Here is a 19,462-nt window from a genome sequence, read left to right on the forward strand (position 1 = left end):
CCAGGTACCTCCCAGCACCAGGTACCCCTCACTACCCACCAGCTACCCCCAGACCAGGTATCTCCACCCCACCCTTGCACTCCCCCTGTGCCCCTGGAACAGACAGCACACTTTCTATTGACCCCCCCCCTTTAGGAGCATCAGGAAGCTACTGCCAGGTGTCCACCCCAGGTTCCAGAAGCCCCCTCCTCAGGTTTCTCAGGGGTCCTGGGGCCAGGTCACCCTGGATTGGGGGTCCCAGGTTGGCCTCGGCCCAGAGCACGTATGGGGGGGGCCCCAGGGAGTGAAGCAAAGCCTGCCTCGGGGGCGGGTGGGAGCAGGTGGTGTGACCCCAGAGGGTCTCTGTTTCTCTGTCCCCTGAGACCACAGCCGCCAGGCAGGCGACTTCTCATTGGCTGCCTGTGATGTCACCAGGCTGGGCTCCCATTGGCCCCATGCTGTGCAGATAGGCTTTTGGGGAGGGGAGGCAGCTAGGGGGACTGGTCAGCCTCAATCCCACCTTCCTTCCCAGCCACAGGGATCTGAAGCCAGAGAACCTCCTACTAGATGAGAAAAACAACATCCGGATCGCCGACTTCGGCATGGCGTCGCTGCAGGTTGGCGACAGTCTGCTGGAGACCAGCTGCGGGTGAGCGGCCCTGCCAGGCCAGGAGAGGGCCCGGCCCCTGTCCCCAAAGGCCCCCGCCCTGCCCCGGCCATGCCGCCGGTGGTCTCAGCTGCTCAGCGGTGGGGGGACCTGGAGCCCCAGGAGCCCCAGGAGCCCCAGGACCTTCACTCTGCCCTCAGATTTTGCTGCCAAGTGTGACGCTGGGGAGGGACCCTTCCCGTGACCATTCAGCCCGGGCCTGCGCTTGGCTCCACGGCCCTGGAAGGCGGGTCCGGTCCCAGTGGCTGCCCGCTCGCTGGGCGGGCACTCAGCCCCATGGCCCTTCGGGGACGTTACTCCCCTTGGACCAGGGCGGCAGGCAGACAGCCTCGAGCGTGGCGGAGCCCACAGGCTCCTGTGTCTCAGTCTCCCTCAGAAGCACACAGTAGGGATTGGGTTGTGAGGGGGTGGCACCAAAGCCCCTTGAGCCTCCTGGTGGGCCTGGGGGCCCCCCAGAGGGGCGTTCTCCTGCAGGCAGAGCATGCCTCCGGGCGTCTGCACTGCTGTGGTCCTGGGGGGCAGCCCCAAGTGCAGGCGGGGTGGGGTGGCCAGGGCAGACAGCAGGTCCCGAACCCCGTGCCTGACTGTTGCTTTCGCCCCCAGATCGCCCCACTACGCCTGCCCCGAGGTGATCCGGGTAAGTAGCCCCCCCGCCGCCCTTGTCGCCCCCTGTCCAGGGGGCTTTGCCACCTGAGCCTTGCAGACCCCGGGCCCTGGCCAACTGCCCCCTGCACCCTGTGCCTGGGCCCCACCATTTCTGCGGAGCCCGGCCGTTCACCCCGCCTACCCCACTGCCGCCCGCAGGGGGAGAAGTATGACGGCCGCAAGGCAGACGTGTGGAGCTGCGGCGTGATCCTGTTCGCCCTGCTGGTGGTGAGGCCCCCTCCCCTCCCCCGCGGCGCCGCCCCTGTGCGCCCCTCCCCAGGTGACCCCAGTCCCCTGCCGGCAGGGGGCTCTGCCCTTCGACGACGACAACCTGCGGCAGCTGCTGGAGAAGGTGAAGCGGGGCGTGTTCCACATGCCGCACTTCATCCCGCCCGACTGCCAGAGCCTGCTGCGGGGCATGATCGAGGTGGACGCGGCCCGGCGCCTCACGGTGGGTCCCGGGCGTCCCGGAGGGGTTGGGGGGCCTCCTTCTCTCCCTTACGCCGCCCCCCCGCGCCTGCAAGGTCCCATCTCCGGCGTCTCCTCCCGGGCCAAGGGATGGCGCCTGCAGGGTAACCCCACCTGGGGCCCTGGGTGTGCACGGTGCGTGTGAGCACGTGGGTGAGGAAGCGCCGTGTGTGTGCGTGGCTGTCTGCGGGCACGGGTGTGGACGCGTGGTTTGCGAGTGCTGGTGTGCCCGGCAGGGGAGTGCCCACTGATGCTGACCCCTGAGTCCTGGGCTTTCCAGGGCCTGGTCCGTGTGAATAGCTCCCCACGACCACTGACGCCTGGGGGCCAGGGAAGGTCCGAGGGCAGCTCTTCCTTCCTAAAGACGCCCCCAGCTGACCGCCTCCGGCCTCCCTGGGGTTCAGCTAGTGCCGGGAGGGCGGGTCCCCAGAGCAGGGGCAGCAGGACTCCCCGGGCTGGCCTGCCCAGGACAGGGGCGGCCCAGCGCCCAAGAGGCCACCCTCACCCACCCTCCCCAGCCAAGCTGTCCCGAGTGGAGTTGGGGGGAGAGCAGGGCTGGCTTCCAAGCCTCCTGCTCACACCTGCACCCAGCCCCTTCCTGTGCACAGGAGGGCCACCCTGGCCGCTTCCCCTGCCCTCCTCCCTTGGCCTCCTTCCTGGAGCCTGAGACCCCAGAGGTCACCTTGCTTCCGTGCTCCCTCCCTCTGCCGCCCAGGTCCCCCAGCCCTGCCGGCAGCCCCCTGGCCCTGCCCACCTTCCTTCTCTCTCTAGGTCAGCATTTTCTCTTTGACCTGGGGTAGGCAGGGCCAAGGGTGCTACCTGGAGCCTCCGGGAACGCAGCCCCTCCCCACACGTTCCCCACCCTCCACCCACATTGTCCCCCATGTCCTCTCTCCCTCTCTCCTCCCCTCCCCACCCCCTCACCAGCCCCCTCCCCCCCCACTCCTCCTGTCATGCTGTCTGCACGCTCCTGTGCTCTGTCCCTCCCCATGCTCCCGCCGCCGGCCTCCTAACGTGGGCTCCTCCATCCCTCCTCGTACTAACTCCCTGTTTCTCTTTCCTTGTAGCTAGAGCACATTCAGAAACACATATGGTATATGTAAGTAGCTCTTCCTCCCACATCGCCTGCTTTGCCTGCCACCTGTCACCGTGGCCTGGAGGGCCTGTTAGGGAAGGCGGGGGGTGACCCAGCCCAGGGCAGGCCTGCCCCCAGCCTCAGCCGCTCCTGGCTCTCAAGGCCCCCGGGCGGGCCTGTGCTGGGCTCAGGCAGGATGCAGGAGGCGTGCAGGGGCTGGGCGCACAGAGAGCAGCAAGACTCAGGGCCCCAGGAAGGGGTGGGCCCCGCCCTCCCGGCACCTCGGGGTGGGGGGCGGAGGAGCCCCAGGCTGCGGAGGGCAAGGGAGTGACCCTGGGTGCCTGTCGTCCACAGAGGGGGCAAGAACGAGCCAGAGCCAGAGCAGCCCATCCCCCGCAAGGTGCAGATCCGCTCGCTGCCCAGCCTGGAGGACATCGACCCCGACGTGCTGGACAGCATGCACTCTCTGGGCTGCTTCCGGGACCGCAACAAGCTGCTGCAGGACCTGCTGTCCGAGGAGTACGTTGGCGGGGGGCTGCGGCGCAGCCTGGCCGGGGGCCCCAGCGGCCCTTCCCAGGCAGGCGGCCATGGGGTGGGACCCCATCCAGGAACAGACTTGCCAACCCTTCTTGGTGCCTCTCACCCACTGCAGGGAAAACCAGGAGAAGATGATTTATTTCCTTCTCCTGGACCGGAAAGAAAGGTACCCGAGCCATGAGGACGAGGACCTGCCCCCCAGAAATGAAATAGGTATAAGGTGGCAGGGTGGCCTGGCCCCATGCTGCCCCTCCCAGGCCCAGCGGGCTGCCTTGCCCTGACCCCTGTCTGCACACAGACCCTCCCCGGAAGCGTGTGGACTCCCCAATGCTGAACCGGCACGGCAAGCGGCGGCCTGAACGCAAGTCCATGGAGGTGCTCAGCGTGACGGACGGCGGCTCCCCGGTGCCCGCGCGGCGGGCCATCGAGATGGCCCAGCATGGCCAGAGGTGCGTGCCTTCCAGGAGGACCCAACGCTCTGCCTCCTGGTGGCCTGGCCTGGTCAGCGTTGGCACTGCTCACGGGCTGTGCTGGGCCTGGCATGGCTCATCTCTGCCCCCCGGCCCTGGGGCTGGGCCAAGGCCACTGGGTGGGCCTGGACCACGCTGTGCTAGGGGCTGGGCCAGGCTGTTCAGGCTGCTTGTGCTGGACTGGACTAAGCTGAACTTGGCTGGGCTGAGTGAGCTGAGCTGGGCTGGGCTGGACTGGACTGAGCTGGGCTGGGTTAGACTGACCTGGTCTGGGGTGGACTGAGCTGGGCTGAGCTGGACTGCACTGAGCTGGACTGGGCTGGATTAGACTGAGCTGGACCAGGGTGGACTGAGCTGGGCTGGGCTGGGCTGGACTGGGGTGGACTAGACTGAACTGGGCTAGGCTAGACTGGGCCGGACTGGGGTGGACTGACTTGGGCTGGACTGGACTATGCTGGGCTGAGCTGGGTTGTACTGTGCTGAGCTGGACTGAGCTGGGCTGAGCTGGGCTGAGCTGGGCTGAGCTGGGCTGGACTAGACTAGATTGAGCAGGGCTGGGCTGGGCTGAACCCGACTGGGATGGACGGAGCTGCGCTGGGCTGGACTGAGCCGGAATGGACTGAACTGGACTGGGATGGACTGAGCTGGGCTGGGCTGGACTGGGCTGAACTGGGCTAGACTGGGCTAGACTGAGCTAGACTGAGCAGAGCTGGGCTGAGCTGGGTGGGTTATACTGAGCTGAGTTGGGCTGGACAGGACTAGCCTAGAGTCGGCGGGACTGGGTTGGACTGAGCTGGGCTAGACTGGGCTGGGCTGGGCTGGATGGGGGTGGACTGGGTTGGCCTCGACTGAGCTGGGCTGAACTGGATTGAGCAGGATTGGACTAGACTGGACTTGACTGAGCTGGACTGAGCTGAACTAAGCTGGACTGGACTGAGCTGGGGGGGACTGGGGTGGACTGGGCTTTGCTCTGTTGGCCTGGGTTGTACTGGGCTGGTCAGCCATCTGGAACAGGGTTGGGCTGGACTGGAGTGGACTGGATTTGGCTACACTGGGGTCAGGCCATGTTCAGAGCCGCCCAGCAGGCCTGTCCCCGCTTGATGCTGGCCCCATGTTTGGGTCATCTGTGGTAGTGTGGGGGTCAAGGACAAGGATGGAATTCTGCCTGGTCACAAGCAGGTCCGGGCTGTCCCAACAGCGCACCCTGGAGGAAGGAAGGGTGTCCTGGTCCTGCAGAGCCTCAGCTGACTCTGGCTGGCAAGGAGGGGCCCTTGGCCAGTCCTCATCCTGGCGCTGGGCAGGGCCTGCTTGGGGAGGGGATTTTTGCTATAGCTCTTGGACCTGGAGACCCAGCTCTGGGGGTCCCGGCTCTGGGGCTGCCCCTGGTCAGCTGGGGGCTGAGTGCTGGGGACAGCCGGGCCTCTCAAGGTATTTGCCAGGAAATAGGGCCACCATCAGGATTAAACTGGGCTGGTGGTCCTCAGCTCCCTTGGTGGTCCCAGGCCTCCCCCATGGAAACGGGCTGGCTCTAGACCGCCACGGGCCGCTGCCCATGGGCTCCGGCACCGGGGGGCTGGTGAGGGTGGCGGGAGAAAGGTCTCTGCTGGCTGAGCTCCTGCCCTGTGCCTCGCGTCCTGCTTGTTATGGGCACCCCTCTCCCCAGCAGGCCCCCAGGGTGAGAGGCCACCTCTCTCCAGCCCACCTTTCCTGAGCCTTGCCCCTGCTCAGTGCAGGCTGAGTGCTGATGTGGGGCCCACCACATCCTGGCCACCCCGCGTCCCTCCCTCACCCGCCTGGAGCAGGGGCTGGGCATGAGAGGCCACAGAGCCCAGTGTCCCGCTCTGCCTTCCAGGCCTGGCTGCCTCAGGGTGGGAGGAGCTGGGACCGGGTCAGCTGTGGACCGTCCCGGCGGCCCCTGGAGCGTCCCTTCCTCCCGACACCGCCCGACCTGCCGCTGCCGCTCCAGGCCCCGCTGCTTTTTCTGGCTTGGGCCACCGGCTGGGGCTGCAGGGGTCCTAGGGCTGGTGGTGGGTACTGGACATCCTCCAAGGCCTGCCCCCCCCCCCCCCCCGCGCCCAGCAGGTCACCAGGGTGGGGTGCGCTGTGGCCCTGGCACTCTCCTGCCTGACCTCCCTCATGCCCGTGTGCCTGGCCTGGGGCCAGGTGGGCCATGCCCAGCTTGTGTGGAGCTGTGCAGAGGTCCAGCCTCCCGGGCCGCCTGGTGGGGCTGCGTCAGTAACTCTGTTTTCTCGCTTTGTTCCTGCTGTAGTAAAGCAATGTTCAGTAAAAGCCTGGATATCGCTGAAGCCCACCCCCAATTCAGCAAAGAAGACAGGTATACACCCTGCCCACCCATCCCCCGCCCCCCAGCCCCAAGGACGAAGGTGGGCCTGGTGGCAGGGCTGGGCCTGAGGCGCTTCCAGCCCTCGCAGCTCTGGCGAGGGAGACCTCCAGCAAGCTGGGGAAGGGCCTGGGCCAGGCGGGCCTGAGGCCCCGAGGAGGCGTGGGCTGCCGGGGCAAGGCCAGTGGCCGGCCTGACCAGGCGGGGAGACCCACGGCGCTCTCCACTGCAGACCCCCGAGCATCTGCAGGCTGTGAGGCCTCAGTGGAAGCGGCAGCCCAGGGCGGTGGCAGGCTCCCCAGGACGTGGCAGGAGGCATGACTGTCTCAGGGGTCTCTGCATGGGGCCCGGCGTTCCTGAGGCCCCCAGCCCTGCCCCTGCAGGGCCTGCTGCCCGTGGGCGACGGCGGTCGGGCCTCACCCGTTTCCCCCCCGCCTGCTCCCATACCTGCCCGTGCCCCTGCCTGCTCACTGCTGGCCTCTTGCCGCCCCCCCCGTCGCCCCGCCCTGGCTGCTCTGCCTGCTGGCCCCCTCCTTTCTGTCTCGGGCAGGTGCGGCCTGGTTAGGACGCTGTGGAGGCAGCCCCCACCCCTCTTCCTTCCACTGCTTTTTTTCTGGTTTCCTTGTGCCAAGTGACAAGCGCATGGCTGGCTCAGTGGTAGGCAGGCCCCAGGCGCTGGGCCTCACTCTTGGCTGCTGCCCGGCCGGCCTGTGGCTGCTGGGGTGGGCACCAGCCGGGACCGACGGCCCCCACTCCCTTCCCAGCATCTGAAAGCTTTGGACCCAGGCCTGGCTCTGGGCACTGTCCCGGCCGCGGGCAGGCTGGGTTGGGGGGCCAGGAGCAAGGTCAGCGCCGCCCCCTGGCTCCGTGGCTTGTGTTAGGTGGAGACGCTGGAGGGTCACTGCCATGGGGCCCTAGCCCACAGATGCCGGGGCCCTGGTCAGAGTGGGCTCAGCTCCTCCCTGAGGCCCAGGGGCTGGGCCGGGGTGTGAGTGGGTGGGCGAGAGCCCTCTCGGGGCTGGGCTGACTGGTGTGGGCAGGCCTTCACTCTTTTCCTCTTCTCTCCTGTGGCTGCCTTGGCCCCCCTCCCTGCTTCCTTCCTCGAAGGGTGGCAGGTGCCAGCACCCAGGGCTGAGCAAGCATGGTGTGTGCCTTCCCCGAGGCCGTGTGGTGTGGTGGAGTGAGGCCCCTGCCTCGCAGGGCGCCCGGTTCCTGCCCCGCCAGGTCTGCGGGCCCAGTGGGGCCGGTGGTGGACAAGGCTGGTGGTCCCAGCCAGCGCTCACCCCAGCCTGGCCTTGCCTAGGCCCCCGTGGTACCAGTGAGGAGAGAGCTATGGGCTGGCGTACTGTGGGCACCTTTGGGCCGGGCAGGTGGACCATGGGCATGGCAGGGCTGGGCTAGTGCCCACTTGGTGGCCCACGTGCTAGGATGGGAGGCTGTCCGCCGAGCACAGGACTCGGGGCCTGTGACAGTTCAGCCTTGGGGGGTTCTGGGTGGGCTCGGGGCACTGGGGGCTGGACAGTGGACCTGACACGGGGGCTGGATGCAGCTCCCAGGAAGCGCCCGTCTCCCCTCGTCCCTCTGTCCGCCCAAGCCCCTGACAGACTCTTGCTGAAGGCTCCCGGTGCCGTCCTGGGCCTGGGCCTTGGCCATGGGACAGCTCCCACGTAGAGGAGAGGAGCCCGGAGACAGGCTCTGACGGGGCCCCCTGAAGGGGCTGTGGGGCCCTCCTGGGCCCCGGGAGAGGCGGGGTGGGGACAGCAGGACAGCCCTGCATGTGGCCAGGTGTGCGCAGGACAGGGCGGCCTCAAGGCTCTCGGCCGGGACTCCCGGCCTCTTGGAGGGTCCGTCCGGGGGAGAGAAGCTGAGAGCCGTGGCCCCTCCCGGCTGACCCGCCCCGCACCTGTGTCCGCAGGTCCAGGTCCATCAGTGGCGCCTCCTCGGGCCTGTCCACCAGCCCGCTGAGCAGCCCCAGGGTGAGCCCCCACCCCGCCCCGCCCCCCCAGCTCCAAGAGGCCCAGCGTGCACCGGTGGGGGTGGGCAGGGGAGGCTCCCTGAGCCCGGGCTGGGCCCGTGCCCCCCGCCTGCTGCTGGGGCTAACTGCACGTTCTTTTGTTTTGTTTGTTTTCTCCTGTGTTATTTGTTTTCTTTTATGGCAAACGCTCCCACCCCCACACCTGCCTGTCCCGCTGGTCCTGCCCTGGGGTCCTGCTTGAACGTTTCTGGTCCTCCTGGTGCTGTGTGTGCATGCGGGGGGCGGCGGGCACTCGCATGGTGGCTCTCGCGGACCCTCGCGCTCTGCTCCCTGCCCTCTGCGCCTGCCCTGTAGCCTGTTAGAAAGTTTGCCCTGCCCCCCCCGCCTCCCGAGAGCCCCTCTGTGGCCTGCCCCCTGGCCACCTCCGTGGAGCCTGAAGCTTGTCGGAGCGCCTCCGGGCCCGGACACGTCCTCCCTCCACAGGCCGCCTTGCGGCCCAACCCCAAGACCCAGACCTTGCCGAGCAAGGCCAAGCTGAGCGACAAGCCGCTGCAGGGCACCAAGTCCAACCCACTCCCGGCTGGCACCCAGGCCCGACCCCCTGTCCCGGGGGGCCTAGGCCCCCAGCTGGCCCTGCCCCCGGGCCCGCCGACCATGCCGGCTCCCATCCGGCTCCCGACCGCCGGGACTGAACCCAACACCAAATCTGTCCCCACCATACAGGTGACCCCTCACCCCTCTCCAAGGGGTAGTCCCCTCCCCACCCCTAAGGGGACGCCCGTGCACACGCCCAAGGAGAGCCCGGCAGGCACGCCCAACCCCACGCCACCGTCCAGCCCCAGCGTCGGAGGGGTGCCCTGGAGGACGCGGCTCAACTCCATCAAGAACAGTTTCCTGGGGTCACCCCGCTTCCACCGCCGGAAACTGCAGGGTCAGTGGCGGGAAGAGGGGCCGCGGGGGTGGCAGGGCCTGCCCCCTCTGCGCTGTGCCGGGACCCTGACCACGAGCAGGGCAGCGGTCGGTCGGTGTCCTCCAGGCTGGCACAGGCCCAGGCGGTGCCGCCAGACGGCTGCTTGCTCCCGGGCCTGCCCGCTGTGTGCCGGGGGCCCCTCCCAGCTCCTGGGCTTCCCTTCAGCCCAGTGGCCACTTGAAGCCGGGCTGCTTGAGCCCTGGGAGGACAGCCGGCCGCCGGGTGGGTGGGGGCGAGGGCCGTCAGCAAGCCCATGGGATGGGGCAGCGGTGGGCAGCCCGTTGCTGTGCGCCGGGTGCCGAGGGTCAGTGGGCACTGCCGGGCCATCCGAGCCTCCGGCACAGCTGATGGGTGGGCCTGGGTGACCAGTGCCATCTGTCGGGGGGACAGCGGGGCCGGCTGTAGGCCAGAGAAGGTCTGGCCTGATTACAGCACCAGAGGCTGGGGCAGCCCCGTGGCCCTAGGCTCCGGCAGGGGCCGGGAGCCTGTGGGTGGCTGAGACCCCGGTCACGGTGAGGGGCGGGGGGGACCCTGGTGAGGGCAGGGCAGAGTGGTCACACCTTCTCTCCCTGTCCTTCCCGTGTGTGCGCAGTTCCAACACCCGAAGAGATGTCCAACCTGACCCCGGAGTCCTCTCCAGAGTAAGTGGTCACTGCCCGAGGTCGAGGGTGAGCCACTGGCCTCCCTCCCGGTGGCCAGACGCCAAGTGCATAGGGGGGGCCCGTGCTGAACCCTCCCTCATGGCAGGCCAGGGGGCCCATGAGGGCTTCGGGGCGAAGCACCCCAGCCCCTCCAGGTCCTCTTCTCCCTCTCCCTGGGACCCTGTGCTTGCCCAGAAGCCCCCCACCAGCCCCTGCCTGGGACACCTCCTCTTCAACACCCACACCTCTGTCTCCGGCACTTTGAACGCCAGGTTGGGGAGCAGGGTCTGCGCTGCTGAGGGAGCCGGCCAGCTCCTCCTGGCCCTGCGCCGAAGCCACAGCCGAGGGCTGGCTGGAGGCAAGGGACGGCACAGCCATGCCTCGGAGGGGCGGAGGGGCGCCAGCTGAAAGCCCCAGCCTCCACGCGGGGCGAGGCTTGCAGACCGGAGCCCAAGCCCTCCTGGCAGGTGTGCTCACCCTGCTCTGGCCACAGGCTCGGCCCTGCACACGCCCGGTCCGGGGAGCCCGAGAAGGACCAGCCTGGTGTTTGCAGCGGGTAGCCTCCACCAGGGAGGGCTGCGCTGGGCAGAGTGGAGCCTGGAGCACAGCCGGAGACCTGGGGGCTCATAGGGATGGAGCGTCTCAAGGCGGAAACATGGTGCTGGCCAAAGAGACGGAGGGACAGCCACGGGACGGCCTGGTGGGGACGCGCGTCCAGGGGAGGGTGGTGGTGTTCGAGGCCAGGAGCAGAGCAAGCCCTCAGCTGACCCTCGCCAAGAGGAAGGAGCAGGGCCCATGGGAGGCGATGGGCAGCAGATCCATGGCTCACCAGCGGCCAGTCTGGACTGGGGCGGAGACCCTGGAGCGGCCCTGCCCCCGCTCTCCCGCCCCGGCGGCGGCCTTGGCCTGTAGCCCTGGAGGACGCCGTGTGAACAGGAGTGGCGCCGTGGGTGCGGGGCGGGCCTCGCGAGGAGCACAGGCAGCCTCCTCGGAGGCCCCTGTCGTCACCGAGCAGGAGGTGCTAGGGCGCGGCACGCGGCCCCTCCCACCGTTAGTGCCCCTCGGCCGGAACTTCCTGCTGCTGTCACCGCGCTCAGACACCCCTGTAACGTAACTGCTGGGCGTCCGGGCAGGTGCAGGTGGCCCGCAGCCTCCCATCCTCGAGTCCGTCTGGAGGCCCCGCCCCCTCCCGGGGTCCGGCTGGTGCGCCCGAGCAGACGCGCAGTGGCCCGGGAGGCCGCAGCCGCTCACGCCCCGGCCCCGCCTCCTGCAGAGGACGCGCTCAGCCGGGGCTCGTCGGGGCTCGCAGGCAAGCACCGCTGCGGGGCTGGGGCGGATGGCAGGTCGGAGACCGTAGGTTCGGCAGGCGGAGGTTCCAGTTTGGGTGACGTCACAGCCCTGAGTGACGTGTGCAGGTGGGGAATTCACGCTGCGGTGTTGAGTTGAGCAGAACTCCTTGGGGAAGCTGCAGCCTTTATTCCTGAGGCCTTCGCCTGCTTGGACGAGGCCCACCACACGAGGGAGCGTGGTCTGCTCTACTCGGAGACGCCCGGCGGCTGCCGGGTGGCCCAGCTGACACTGAAGTCGGCCTGCGCTGCCTCTCTGGCTCCTTCAGGCTTCTTCCAGGCATGGGACCGCCTATTGCGCCAGATGCCAAACTGCTGGCTGCCAAACTACAAACAAGTCATGTTTTCGGTGTTCTTCTTCGTCAAGGGAGGAGAAGCAGAAACCCCTCATGCGGGTTCCAGAACTGCCCCCCCTAAGTACTTGCTGGGCTGCCGGCCCTGTGGCAGGTGCAGGGGCACGGCAGGGAGCGGCTGGGGCCGGAGCCTGCCCTCGAGAGCGCCGGACCCGGAGCGGACAGCGGGCAGGAGGGCAGGATGTGGGGAAGGAGGCGGAAGTGGCCGGTGACCAGGGGGTCCGGCAGGACGTGCCTCCCTGTCTTCACCTCTGCGCTGTTGTTGGGTCAGGATCCCTGGGCCGAGCAGAGGCCAGCTCTGGAACTGGGCAGGAAAGGGGAAGCCACGTGGTCAGGAAAACCACCGAGAGGTGTCCGAGCACCTGCCCCTGCCAGCGCCGGTGGCAGAGCAAGATGCTGGGCCGGGGCCCTCCTGGGCCTCGCCGTCCGAATGGGCGCGTTCCATCGGCGGAGCCACGAGACGGCTGTCAGGACGCGTCAGCGCTGCAGCCTGGCGGACTGTTCGAGCTCAGCTGCCTTAAACACCACGCGCTCCACGTCTCGGGCTGTGTGGGTCAGGCCCCGGGCCGGGCCAGCTGGGCCCTCCGCTTTCCAGAGTCAGTGGGCTGTGGTCACCTCCAGGCAGGCTCATCTGGGGCAGCACCCGTGGCCCAGCGCCCTCGGTCGTCGGCGGGATTCAGGGCCTGTGGTCCGCTGGACCGTGGGCCTCTCCGTCACGTCAGGGGGCTCGGTCGCCATGCAGTCCAGACCTGCTAGCAAGCAGGAGACGTGGCCTTGAGTCACGTGTTCTTGGAGGGGACATCTGTCACTCGTTCTGCTTAGAAGCAAGTCCTGGCCCCGTCCGTGCCCCAGGAGGCAGGATCTTGGGGCCAGCCGAGGGACACCCACGCTGGTGTGCACCGCGGTGGGGGGGCTGCAGAAAGCGCAGGTCAGATGCAGGTGCAGGACAGAATAACGAGGCCAGACAGAAGACAGAGGACAGAGAGAGGCCCTGGGCACGAGCGAGGTGAGGGGCCTCGTGCAGGAGGATACACCCCTGCCCCACCTGGCACAGCACCTGGCTTGGAAGCAGCCTCCATGTCCCAGAGCGGCCCGGGCTGGGCAGCCCCTGGTCCTCGAGGACAGGGTGGCCGGGGGGAGCCGGGCTGTCCCACCAGGTGGGAAGGGCATGTAGCATCCTGGGCCCCCAGGCCCCATTGTCCATGCAGTGTGTCTCCCGTCCATTTGTCCACATGGGCGCAGAGTTCCCCGGCCAGGCCCGACCCTGTACCGCGGCCTCCCACACTGCCCCTGCTCCCCATGCAGCCCCAGGGTAGGGGGCACCTTCCTCCAGGCTGCGGCAGGATTGCTGCAGAGCAAATTCCCGCAAAACTTGGTGGCTTAAACAGGAGTAAGGCTGGGGGTCAGGGTGAGCTCTCCTTTCCTTTTTGGTGGGTTCTGGTGGGCACTGCCCAGACCCAGGCAGGCATGGGGGAATGGGGCCCGGCCAAGACTGTGGGATTAGCATTAGGGCCCTGGGGTGAGGGTGGGAGGAGTCGGGGGCCAGGGCAGGAGTCGGGGGGTGGGAGGGGAGGAGTTGGGGCAGCAAGCTGGCCCTGGCCAGGAGGGGAGGGCGGGCCTGTCCTCAGAGGCTGGGCTGACAGTGAGCATACCCTGATACGAGCAGCCCTCTGCCCGCACTTCCCTCCCCCAGGCTTGCCAAGAAGTCATGGTTTGGGAACTTCATCAACCTGGAGAAGGAGGAGCAGATCTTCGTGGTCATCAAGGACAAGCCCCTGAGCTCTATCAAAGCTGACATTGTTCACGCCTTCCTGTCGGTGAGCCTCCCACCCGTCTGGGGACGCCTGCCTGGCTGGAGCCAGAGGGTCACTGCTCAGGCCCCTGGCCTGGGGAGGGAGGCCGGCCCTCGTTCTCAGCAGCCCTGGCGGTGGGAGCGCCGCTGAGACAGGGAGTAAAGCACAGGAAGCTCAAAGGGGAGGGGACCTCTGCCGGGTCCTGTCCCAAGAGGCCTGTCTCCGTTTCCCGTGTGCGCTCCCCCCACCCCCCGGCTGCCGCCTCCTGGAGCCCCTGCCTCCCGCTGGGGCCTGGCGGCTCCCTGAGGGTGGGCTGCACTCAAGCCTTGGGTGCGCTCCGTTTGTCTTTGGGAGCTCTTTGAGCACATGGAGCAGAAAGCCCTGCAGGTGTGCCTCCAGAGTCCTGTCAGAGGGCCTGGCCCGGTGCTGGGTCCCCGGGGATCCTAGCATATCCCCTGCAGCTGAAGCTGCCCCACCCCCATCAGGGCTGGGACCTGCTGCGGGGCTTTCTTCAGCCTGGTGCGGCCTCAGCCCAAGTTCCCCAAGGGCGGGGGGCCACCTGCCATGGCAGCCTGCTCTCCTCCTTAGGGCCCCTGGTCTGGGCCTCCCTCTCCCTGCACCCTGCAAGGTCCTCCGCTGCCCAGCCTCCCAGCATGGGCTGGGCCTTCCGACCTCTCCTGAGCCGCAGAGCCCTGTCCTAGGGGTGACTCCTCCAGGGCAAGACTGCCTCCTGACTTCGTTTCAAGGGCATTTCCCTTTGCTGCCCGTATGTCAAGTGCGTAGGGCCCCTCTGCCCGCACTGGGAGCGGCGCCCTTCCCGAGCCCACAGAGCGGCAGGGTGTTGTCCTCGGCAATGGCCGTGTGGCCCCAGCCTCTGGAGGCTGCTACGCGGGTGCCGGCTGCCGGCAGCGGCTCCACGGGGCCTCCTCGTGCCTGTCCGCCCTGACCCTCTCCTCTTCCACTCTGCGCCCACGTCCCAACCCGCACGCAGGCAGAGGGGTACAGGCTTCCGGCCCGGCTCGCGGGGGCGGGGGCTGGGGGTGCGAGGGGGGCCGTGCAGGGCGGCTGGCGCACAGCACGCTCATGCTGCCCCCCACCCCGCAGATCCCCAGCCTCAGCCACAGCGTCATCTCCCAGACGAGCTTCCGGGCTGAGTATAAGGCGACGGGCGGCCCGGCGGTGTTCCAGAAGCCGGTCAAGTTCCAGGTGGACATCACCTACACCGAGGGCGGGGCGGCGCAGAAGGAGAACGGCATCTACTCCGTCACATTCACGCTGCTGTCCGGTGAGCCACGGGCCCAGGTTGCGGGCTCCGGGCTACAGCCCCGACCTGGGCATGACCCCCTGTCTTCCCCAGGCCCCAGCCGCCGCTTCAAGAGGGTTGTGGAGACCATTCAGACCCAGCTCCTGAGCACACACGACCAGCCCGCCGCCCAGCATTTGTCAGGTGAGGCGGGGGCTCAGCTTGGGCCGCCCTGCGGGCCGGTGAGCAGGGGTGTGGCCCCTCCGACGTGCCCACCTCCCTGCCCCCCCCAGGGGGCAGGGCCCTCCCCGGCGCAGTGGGCCGGCCCATCTCTGCACACCCAGGGAGGTAGGGCCCAGCACACCACACTGAAAGGCGCCTCTTGTCCACTGTAGAACCCCCCCCGCCAGCGCCAGGACTAAGCTGGGGTGCTGGGCTTAAGGGCCAGAAGGTGGCCACCAGCTACGAGAGTAGCCTCTGACGCTGGCAGGTAAGGTGTCCGGCCCCGCCGCAGGGGCAGGGAGGGGGCTGCGGGCAGGTCCTCTGGCGAGAGCCACACTGGCCCCGAGAAGGGCGCCCTGTGCCCCTCACACATCCAGCGGCCAGCTCCCAGCCCTGGACAGGCCTCAGAGGGCCCAGCACCCAGGCTGAGCAGCCAGACACGGGCAGCCTGGCCCCGGGCCGGCCAGAACAGGCTCCAGGAGAGCAGTGGCCAAGGTCCTGCCTGGGAGCCCGCCGCCCTCGGGACTCCCCCAGGGGCACCCTGCGAGCCTGTGGGCCTAGCGTCCACGCTGGCTGACACGTGGTGGGGCTGTTGCCGCCTGCCTTCCCCGTGACAGGCCTGTGATTGTCTGGCCATGAGTTCCCAAAGGAGGGGCTCCCCAGCTGGGCCTCCAAGGGGTCCCACAGGGAAAGGGGCGGCCCAGGCCTGGAGGTGCTGGGGGTCTGAGGGCCTGAGAGCCCACACCGCTCAGCATCTGGTGGGGAGTGGGCTACGTGCCCACCGTGGGTGGGGGTGGGTGAGCCCGTGTCTGGGCAGGGCAGTCCGTTAGCAAGGGTGTGCTTGCTGTCAGGATGCTGGTAGGGCACAGCCTGCCGTGAGGCCTGTGTCAGGGTTTGGGGTCCGGAGCACAGCATCCAGCCCGAGCCCTGAGCACCCCCGTCGGCTGGAGCCTCAGTGGGCCCTTCCTCCAGCCTGGTGGGGTCCGAGAGGCCAGACCGGCCCCACCTGTTCCCCTCCTCCCCGCCCTGCCATCCTCATTTCATCGTGTGTGTTACCCTTTTCTCCCCCAACATGTGCCTCGTCCGTCACCCCACGGGCAGGTCAGGGCGGGGGTGGCCCTAGCAGCCTGGTCCCGGGAGCCAGTTTGGCATTGGAGGCAGGGCGTGGGGCGGAGGTAGCTCCTTGGGCCTTCAGGGCCTCCAGGGCCTCCATCTCAGAGCACAGTAGGGCTGACAGAGGGAAACTGAGGCCAGGCAAGGACAGAGCTTGTCCAGCGACGTGAGCAAAGGCTAGGGCCTGGTGTGCCGCCCAGCAGATGCCCAGGCCTGCAGCCACTGTCTGGGGGCCGCAGTCTCTCTCCTCCTGTCTGGGCCATGGACAGTAACCTAAGAGGGGTCATTCTGCCCCTGTTAGCAGGCGTCCCTCATGCCAAGTCCCAGGCACAGCAGTGAACAAGGTGGACACCACCCTTCCCCTGGGCTCTACCTCCAGTCCTAACCCCATCCCAAAGCGGGGGCCTTGGTTAGACCTGTGCCCAAACCCATGTCCCTGCAAACTCTTGGGTACCCAATCTGGGCCCCAAGCCGTTCTCCCCTGCCCTCCTTCGGGGGGCCTTGGACCTGGGGGAGCCTAAGCCAGGAACCCAGCCCATGCCCTGGCCCCATCCCCAGGCCTCCTGATGGGTCTCCTTGGACTCTGGCCTTTCCTAGCACCCTCCCGCCCACTTCAGGTGCTCTTGTCTGGTGAGCTCAGTTCTAGAGCCGCTGTGAGCAGGGGGCAGAAGTGGGGGCCCCTCAGCTTCCAGGGCAAGAGACCTGGTGGCCACTCCAATAGGGACAGGAGGCCCAGAGGTCACATCCCACCTAGCAGAGGCTCCTGTGAGGGCCCTGAGGGAGGAGCCTCCCACCTTAGGCCCCTGCCAGCACCAGCATTCCCAGGCCCAGCAGAAGGTGGGAGAGGGTCAGGGAAGGGGGGGGCCAACACGAGCTGAGGGGCAGATGGGAGCCACGCAGCTGCCTGAGCTGCAGAGTGGCAGAGTGAGGACGCACAGATGGCCAGAGTAGAGCACAGCCAGAACCCTGGGCTTCTCGGTGCCAGAGCCTATGTCTTGGGCCCAGGGAGGACAGAGGGGACGGAGGGCCAGGCAGGCCCAGGGCACCCAAGGGACAGGGCCACGTCCCATGCTCCGGCTCTGGTTGTAGCAGGACTCTCCTCTGCCCAGGACAAGGCCCCCACGCAGCGCCCATATTCTGAGCCAGCCCCACCCCAGGCTCCACCCCCAGCCCCACCCCACCCCAGCCCGGCCCTCTGTAAGCCCCGCCCCGCTCTGGGCTCCACCCCCTCCCCGTCTGGCCCCTCTCTCCAGTCGGCCGGCCCCAGCAAACCCCCTACTCGGCTATGGCCACGCCCCACGCCGGGCTCTGCCTCTCCCTGAGGGCCTGGCCAGAGGCTGAGGGCAGCGCCTGGCCAGGGGTCCAAGTGGGAAGACTTTTTCACACGTCTCCCTCCCTCCTTTCTCCATTCTGTGCTCCAGACACCACTAACTGTATGGAAATGATGACGGGGAGGCTTTCCAAATGTGGTAAGAACCCCTCATGCTCACCTGGGACCCCCCAGCCTGTCACCCCCAGCTGCAGCCTGCTCCTGGCAGGGTGCCGCCCCCGCCGCCCTGAGGGCTATCCTGGGGTCCCTGTGTATACGCGGGGTCCAGACGTGCACACTCGGGCCCACCCAGTCCCCCACCTCTGCCAGGAGCAGCCTCGGTCACCCACCCCCTAGGGCAGCCATAGGCCCGGCCCTAGGATCCAGGCAGGCCAGGAAGGGACCCCAGGGCTCAGAGCAGTAAAGCGTCCGCATGCCCCAAGTTTGGCAAGGGTCCCGTGTGTGGGCTCTGGCCTGGGGTCTGGGCAGACTCCAGATCTGGGCAGGAGGCTGGTGGGAAGCTTTCTGTCCACTGGAGGGGGTGACAGTGTGCTATGCACGCACAGCGCTGCTCTGGGCTGGCGGCGTCAGGTGTAAGAAGTAGAGCAGGGCAGAGGCATCAGGACAGAGAAGAGGCCCCCCCAGGTGGGGGTGGTCAGACCATTTCTGCCCTCTTCCTCTTGCCCTCAGGACATTCCCTCTGGGATCAGGGCTCCCAGTCTGGCTGCCTGCCCCCAGCCCTCCCACACCCAAGCCCTCCATGCCTGTCCACCCATCCGTCCATCTGTCTGTCTGCTGCTGACCCCTGTGTCCACGCGGTGCTGCCCGGGCTGGCAGGGGCCGGGCTCCAAGCCTCCTGGGAGGAGTGTGGTGGGCACACTGGCTCCAGCCTCCGCAGCCCAGAGAAGGCCCCCTGGTCCCCTGCACGGAGCCAGCCTGGGGTCCCAGGCTCCTGCTCAGCCCTGGGGCTTGGGGCAGTGCTGGTTTCTCTGTCTCAGTGTCCAGAGTGGGACTGGCCAGCTGGCCAGGCGTTGGGGTGGATGGGGGGGGGACTGGTGGCTGAGGTGGAGGGGGGCCAGGCCTGGTGAGGGAGGAGGGGTCTCTCCACCTGCCTGCCCCGCTTGCTGCCCACCTGCCCCCGCCTGCCAAGCCCGGCTCAGACCTCATCTCGCTGGGTTTTCTTTCTTCGTGGAGACCCTTTCGTTCATTTGTTTGTTCTCTTTCTCTCTCCTTACCCCCTTCCTCTTTCTCTTCTTTTCTTTTTTCTTGTTTTTTCTTTTGTCTTCTGTTCTGTGTACCCAGGCAGCCCATTGAGTAACTTCTTTGACGTAATTAAACAACTTTTTTCAGACGAGAAGAACGGGCAGGCGGCCCAGGCCCCCAGCACGCCCGCCAAGCGGAGTGCCCACGGCCCCCTCGGTGACTCCGCGGCCGCTGGCCCCGGCCCTGGAGGGGACGCCGAGTACCCGACGGCCAAGGACACGGCCAGGACGGGGCCGCCCGCCGCCCGCCGCGAGCAGCCTTAGACACATAGCCCCCTCCCCACGCCGGCACGGCCCGCCAGGGCCCAGCCCGGCCCGCCACGCCGCCCGCCCGCCCGCCCGCCCCGCCCGGACCGCGGCGACACCGGGGAGGAAAGGAAAGGGGGCACCGGGGGCCACCGCCTGCGGCTGGGCCCGCCCGTGCCCGCTCTCTCTTTCTCCTGCTGTCTCTCTCTCTGCCTGTCTCTGACAACGGCACTGTTTCCGCTCTGATACCAGGAAGTATCCCGAAAAGTTAACATGTCACCTCCACGAGGCCATCCTCTGTGCTCCGCGCCGGACACCGGCTGACCGAAGGCAGCTGCCGCGGACCTGCCCTCCCTCGTCTCCTGCTGCCGCCCCGCCCACCGCGGCGAGGCCCCGCCCACCCGCGCGCCGCGGCCCCGCCCACCCGCGGCGAGGCCCCGCCCACCCGCGCGCCGGCCCGCGTAGCGCCTCCGCCCGGGCTCGGCTCCGGACTCACGGGGACCCCCGCGCGGCAGGCCCAGTCCGGCCGGGCCGGCGTCCGGGGCAGGGCCGCGGCGGGCGGAGCGGCCGAGTCGGCCGGCCAGCCTGCCCGCGGCCGCCCCCCGCCCCCGACACGGCTCCGCCCTGCAGCCGCCCCTCCCGCCGCTCGCTCGCGTCGCCCCCTGCCCCCCGTCCCCCGCTCGTCTGGGGCTGCGGCTCTTGCGCTTGGCGACCCTTCCCGGCCCCGCTGGGCGCTGACCCTGGAGGCCCCGGAGCCGCCTGCCTGCGCCAGGGCTGGCCGAGATCAGTATTATTTATTTGCTCTTT

At 68.3% G+C, this 19,462-nt stretch overlaps 1 protein-coding gene across 13 annotated transcripts in view; it reads left to right on the forward strand.

Annotated features, from left to right (window-relative positions):
* The window catches only part of BRSK2 (BR serine/threonine kinase 2), a 59,110-nt gene extending 40,012 nt beyond the window's left edge, over positions 1-19,098 (forward strand). The window contains exons 5-22 of one of the 13 annotated variants that reach the window (XR_014138422.1): positions 512-628; positions 1,250-1,283; positions 1,451-1,519; positions 1,596-1,742; positions 2,827-2,858; positions 3,189-3,353; positions 3,487-3,584; positions 3,670-3,820; positions 6,111-6,176; positions 8,098-8,158; positions 8,881-9,088; positions 9,720-9,768; positions 13,161-13,284; positions 14,365-14,545; positions 14,618-14,707; positions 14,899-14,993; positions 17,260-17,307; positions 18,908-19,098. Coding sequence is in view for 9 of the 13 variants with exons in the window: in XM_081797558.1 (XP_081653684.1) it covers positions 512-628; positions 1,250-1,283; positions 1,451-1,519; positions 1,596-1,742; positions 2,827-2,858; positions 3,189-3,353; positions 3,487-3,584; positions 3,670-3,820; positions 6,111-6,176; positions 8,098-8,158; positions 8,881-9,088; positions 9,720-9,768; positions 13,161-13,284; positions 14,365-14,545; positions 14,618-14,707; positions 17,260-17,307; positions 18,450-18,673 (1,864 nt within the window). In the remaining 4 variants the exon portion in view is untranslated. Of the gene's footprint in view, positions 1-511; positions 629-1,249; positions 1,284-1,450; positions 1,520-1,595; positions 1,743-2,826; positions 2,859-3,188; positions 3,354-3,486; positions 3,585-3,669; positions 3,821-6,110; positions 6,177-8,097; positions 8,159-8,880; positions 9,089-9,719; positions 9,769-13,160; positions 13,285-14,364; positions 14,546-14,617; positions 14,708-14,898; positions 14,994-17,259; positions 17,308-18,449; positions 18,727-18,907 lie in introns of those variants that run through there. The other 12 variants (XR_004078227.2, XR_004078226.2, XR_004078228.2 and 9 more) reach the window with 12 other exon arrangements.
* The last annotated feature ends 364 nt before the right edge of the window (positions 19,099-19,462 follow it).

Source organism: Leptonychotes weddellii, chromosome 11 (assembly GCF_054177405.1).
Source record: "Leptonychotes weddellii isolate Sample4059 chromosome 11, ASM5417740v2, whole genome shotgun sequence".
NCBI classification, from domain to species: Eukaryota; Metazoa; Chordata; class Mammalia; order Carnivora; family Phocidae; genus Leptonychotes; species Leptonychotes weddellii.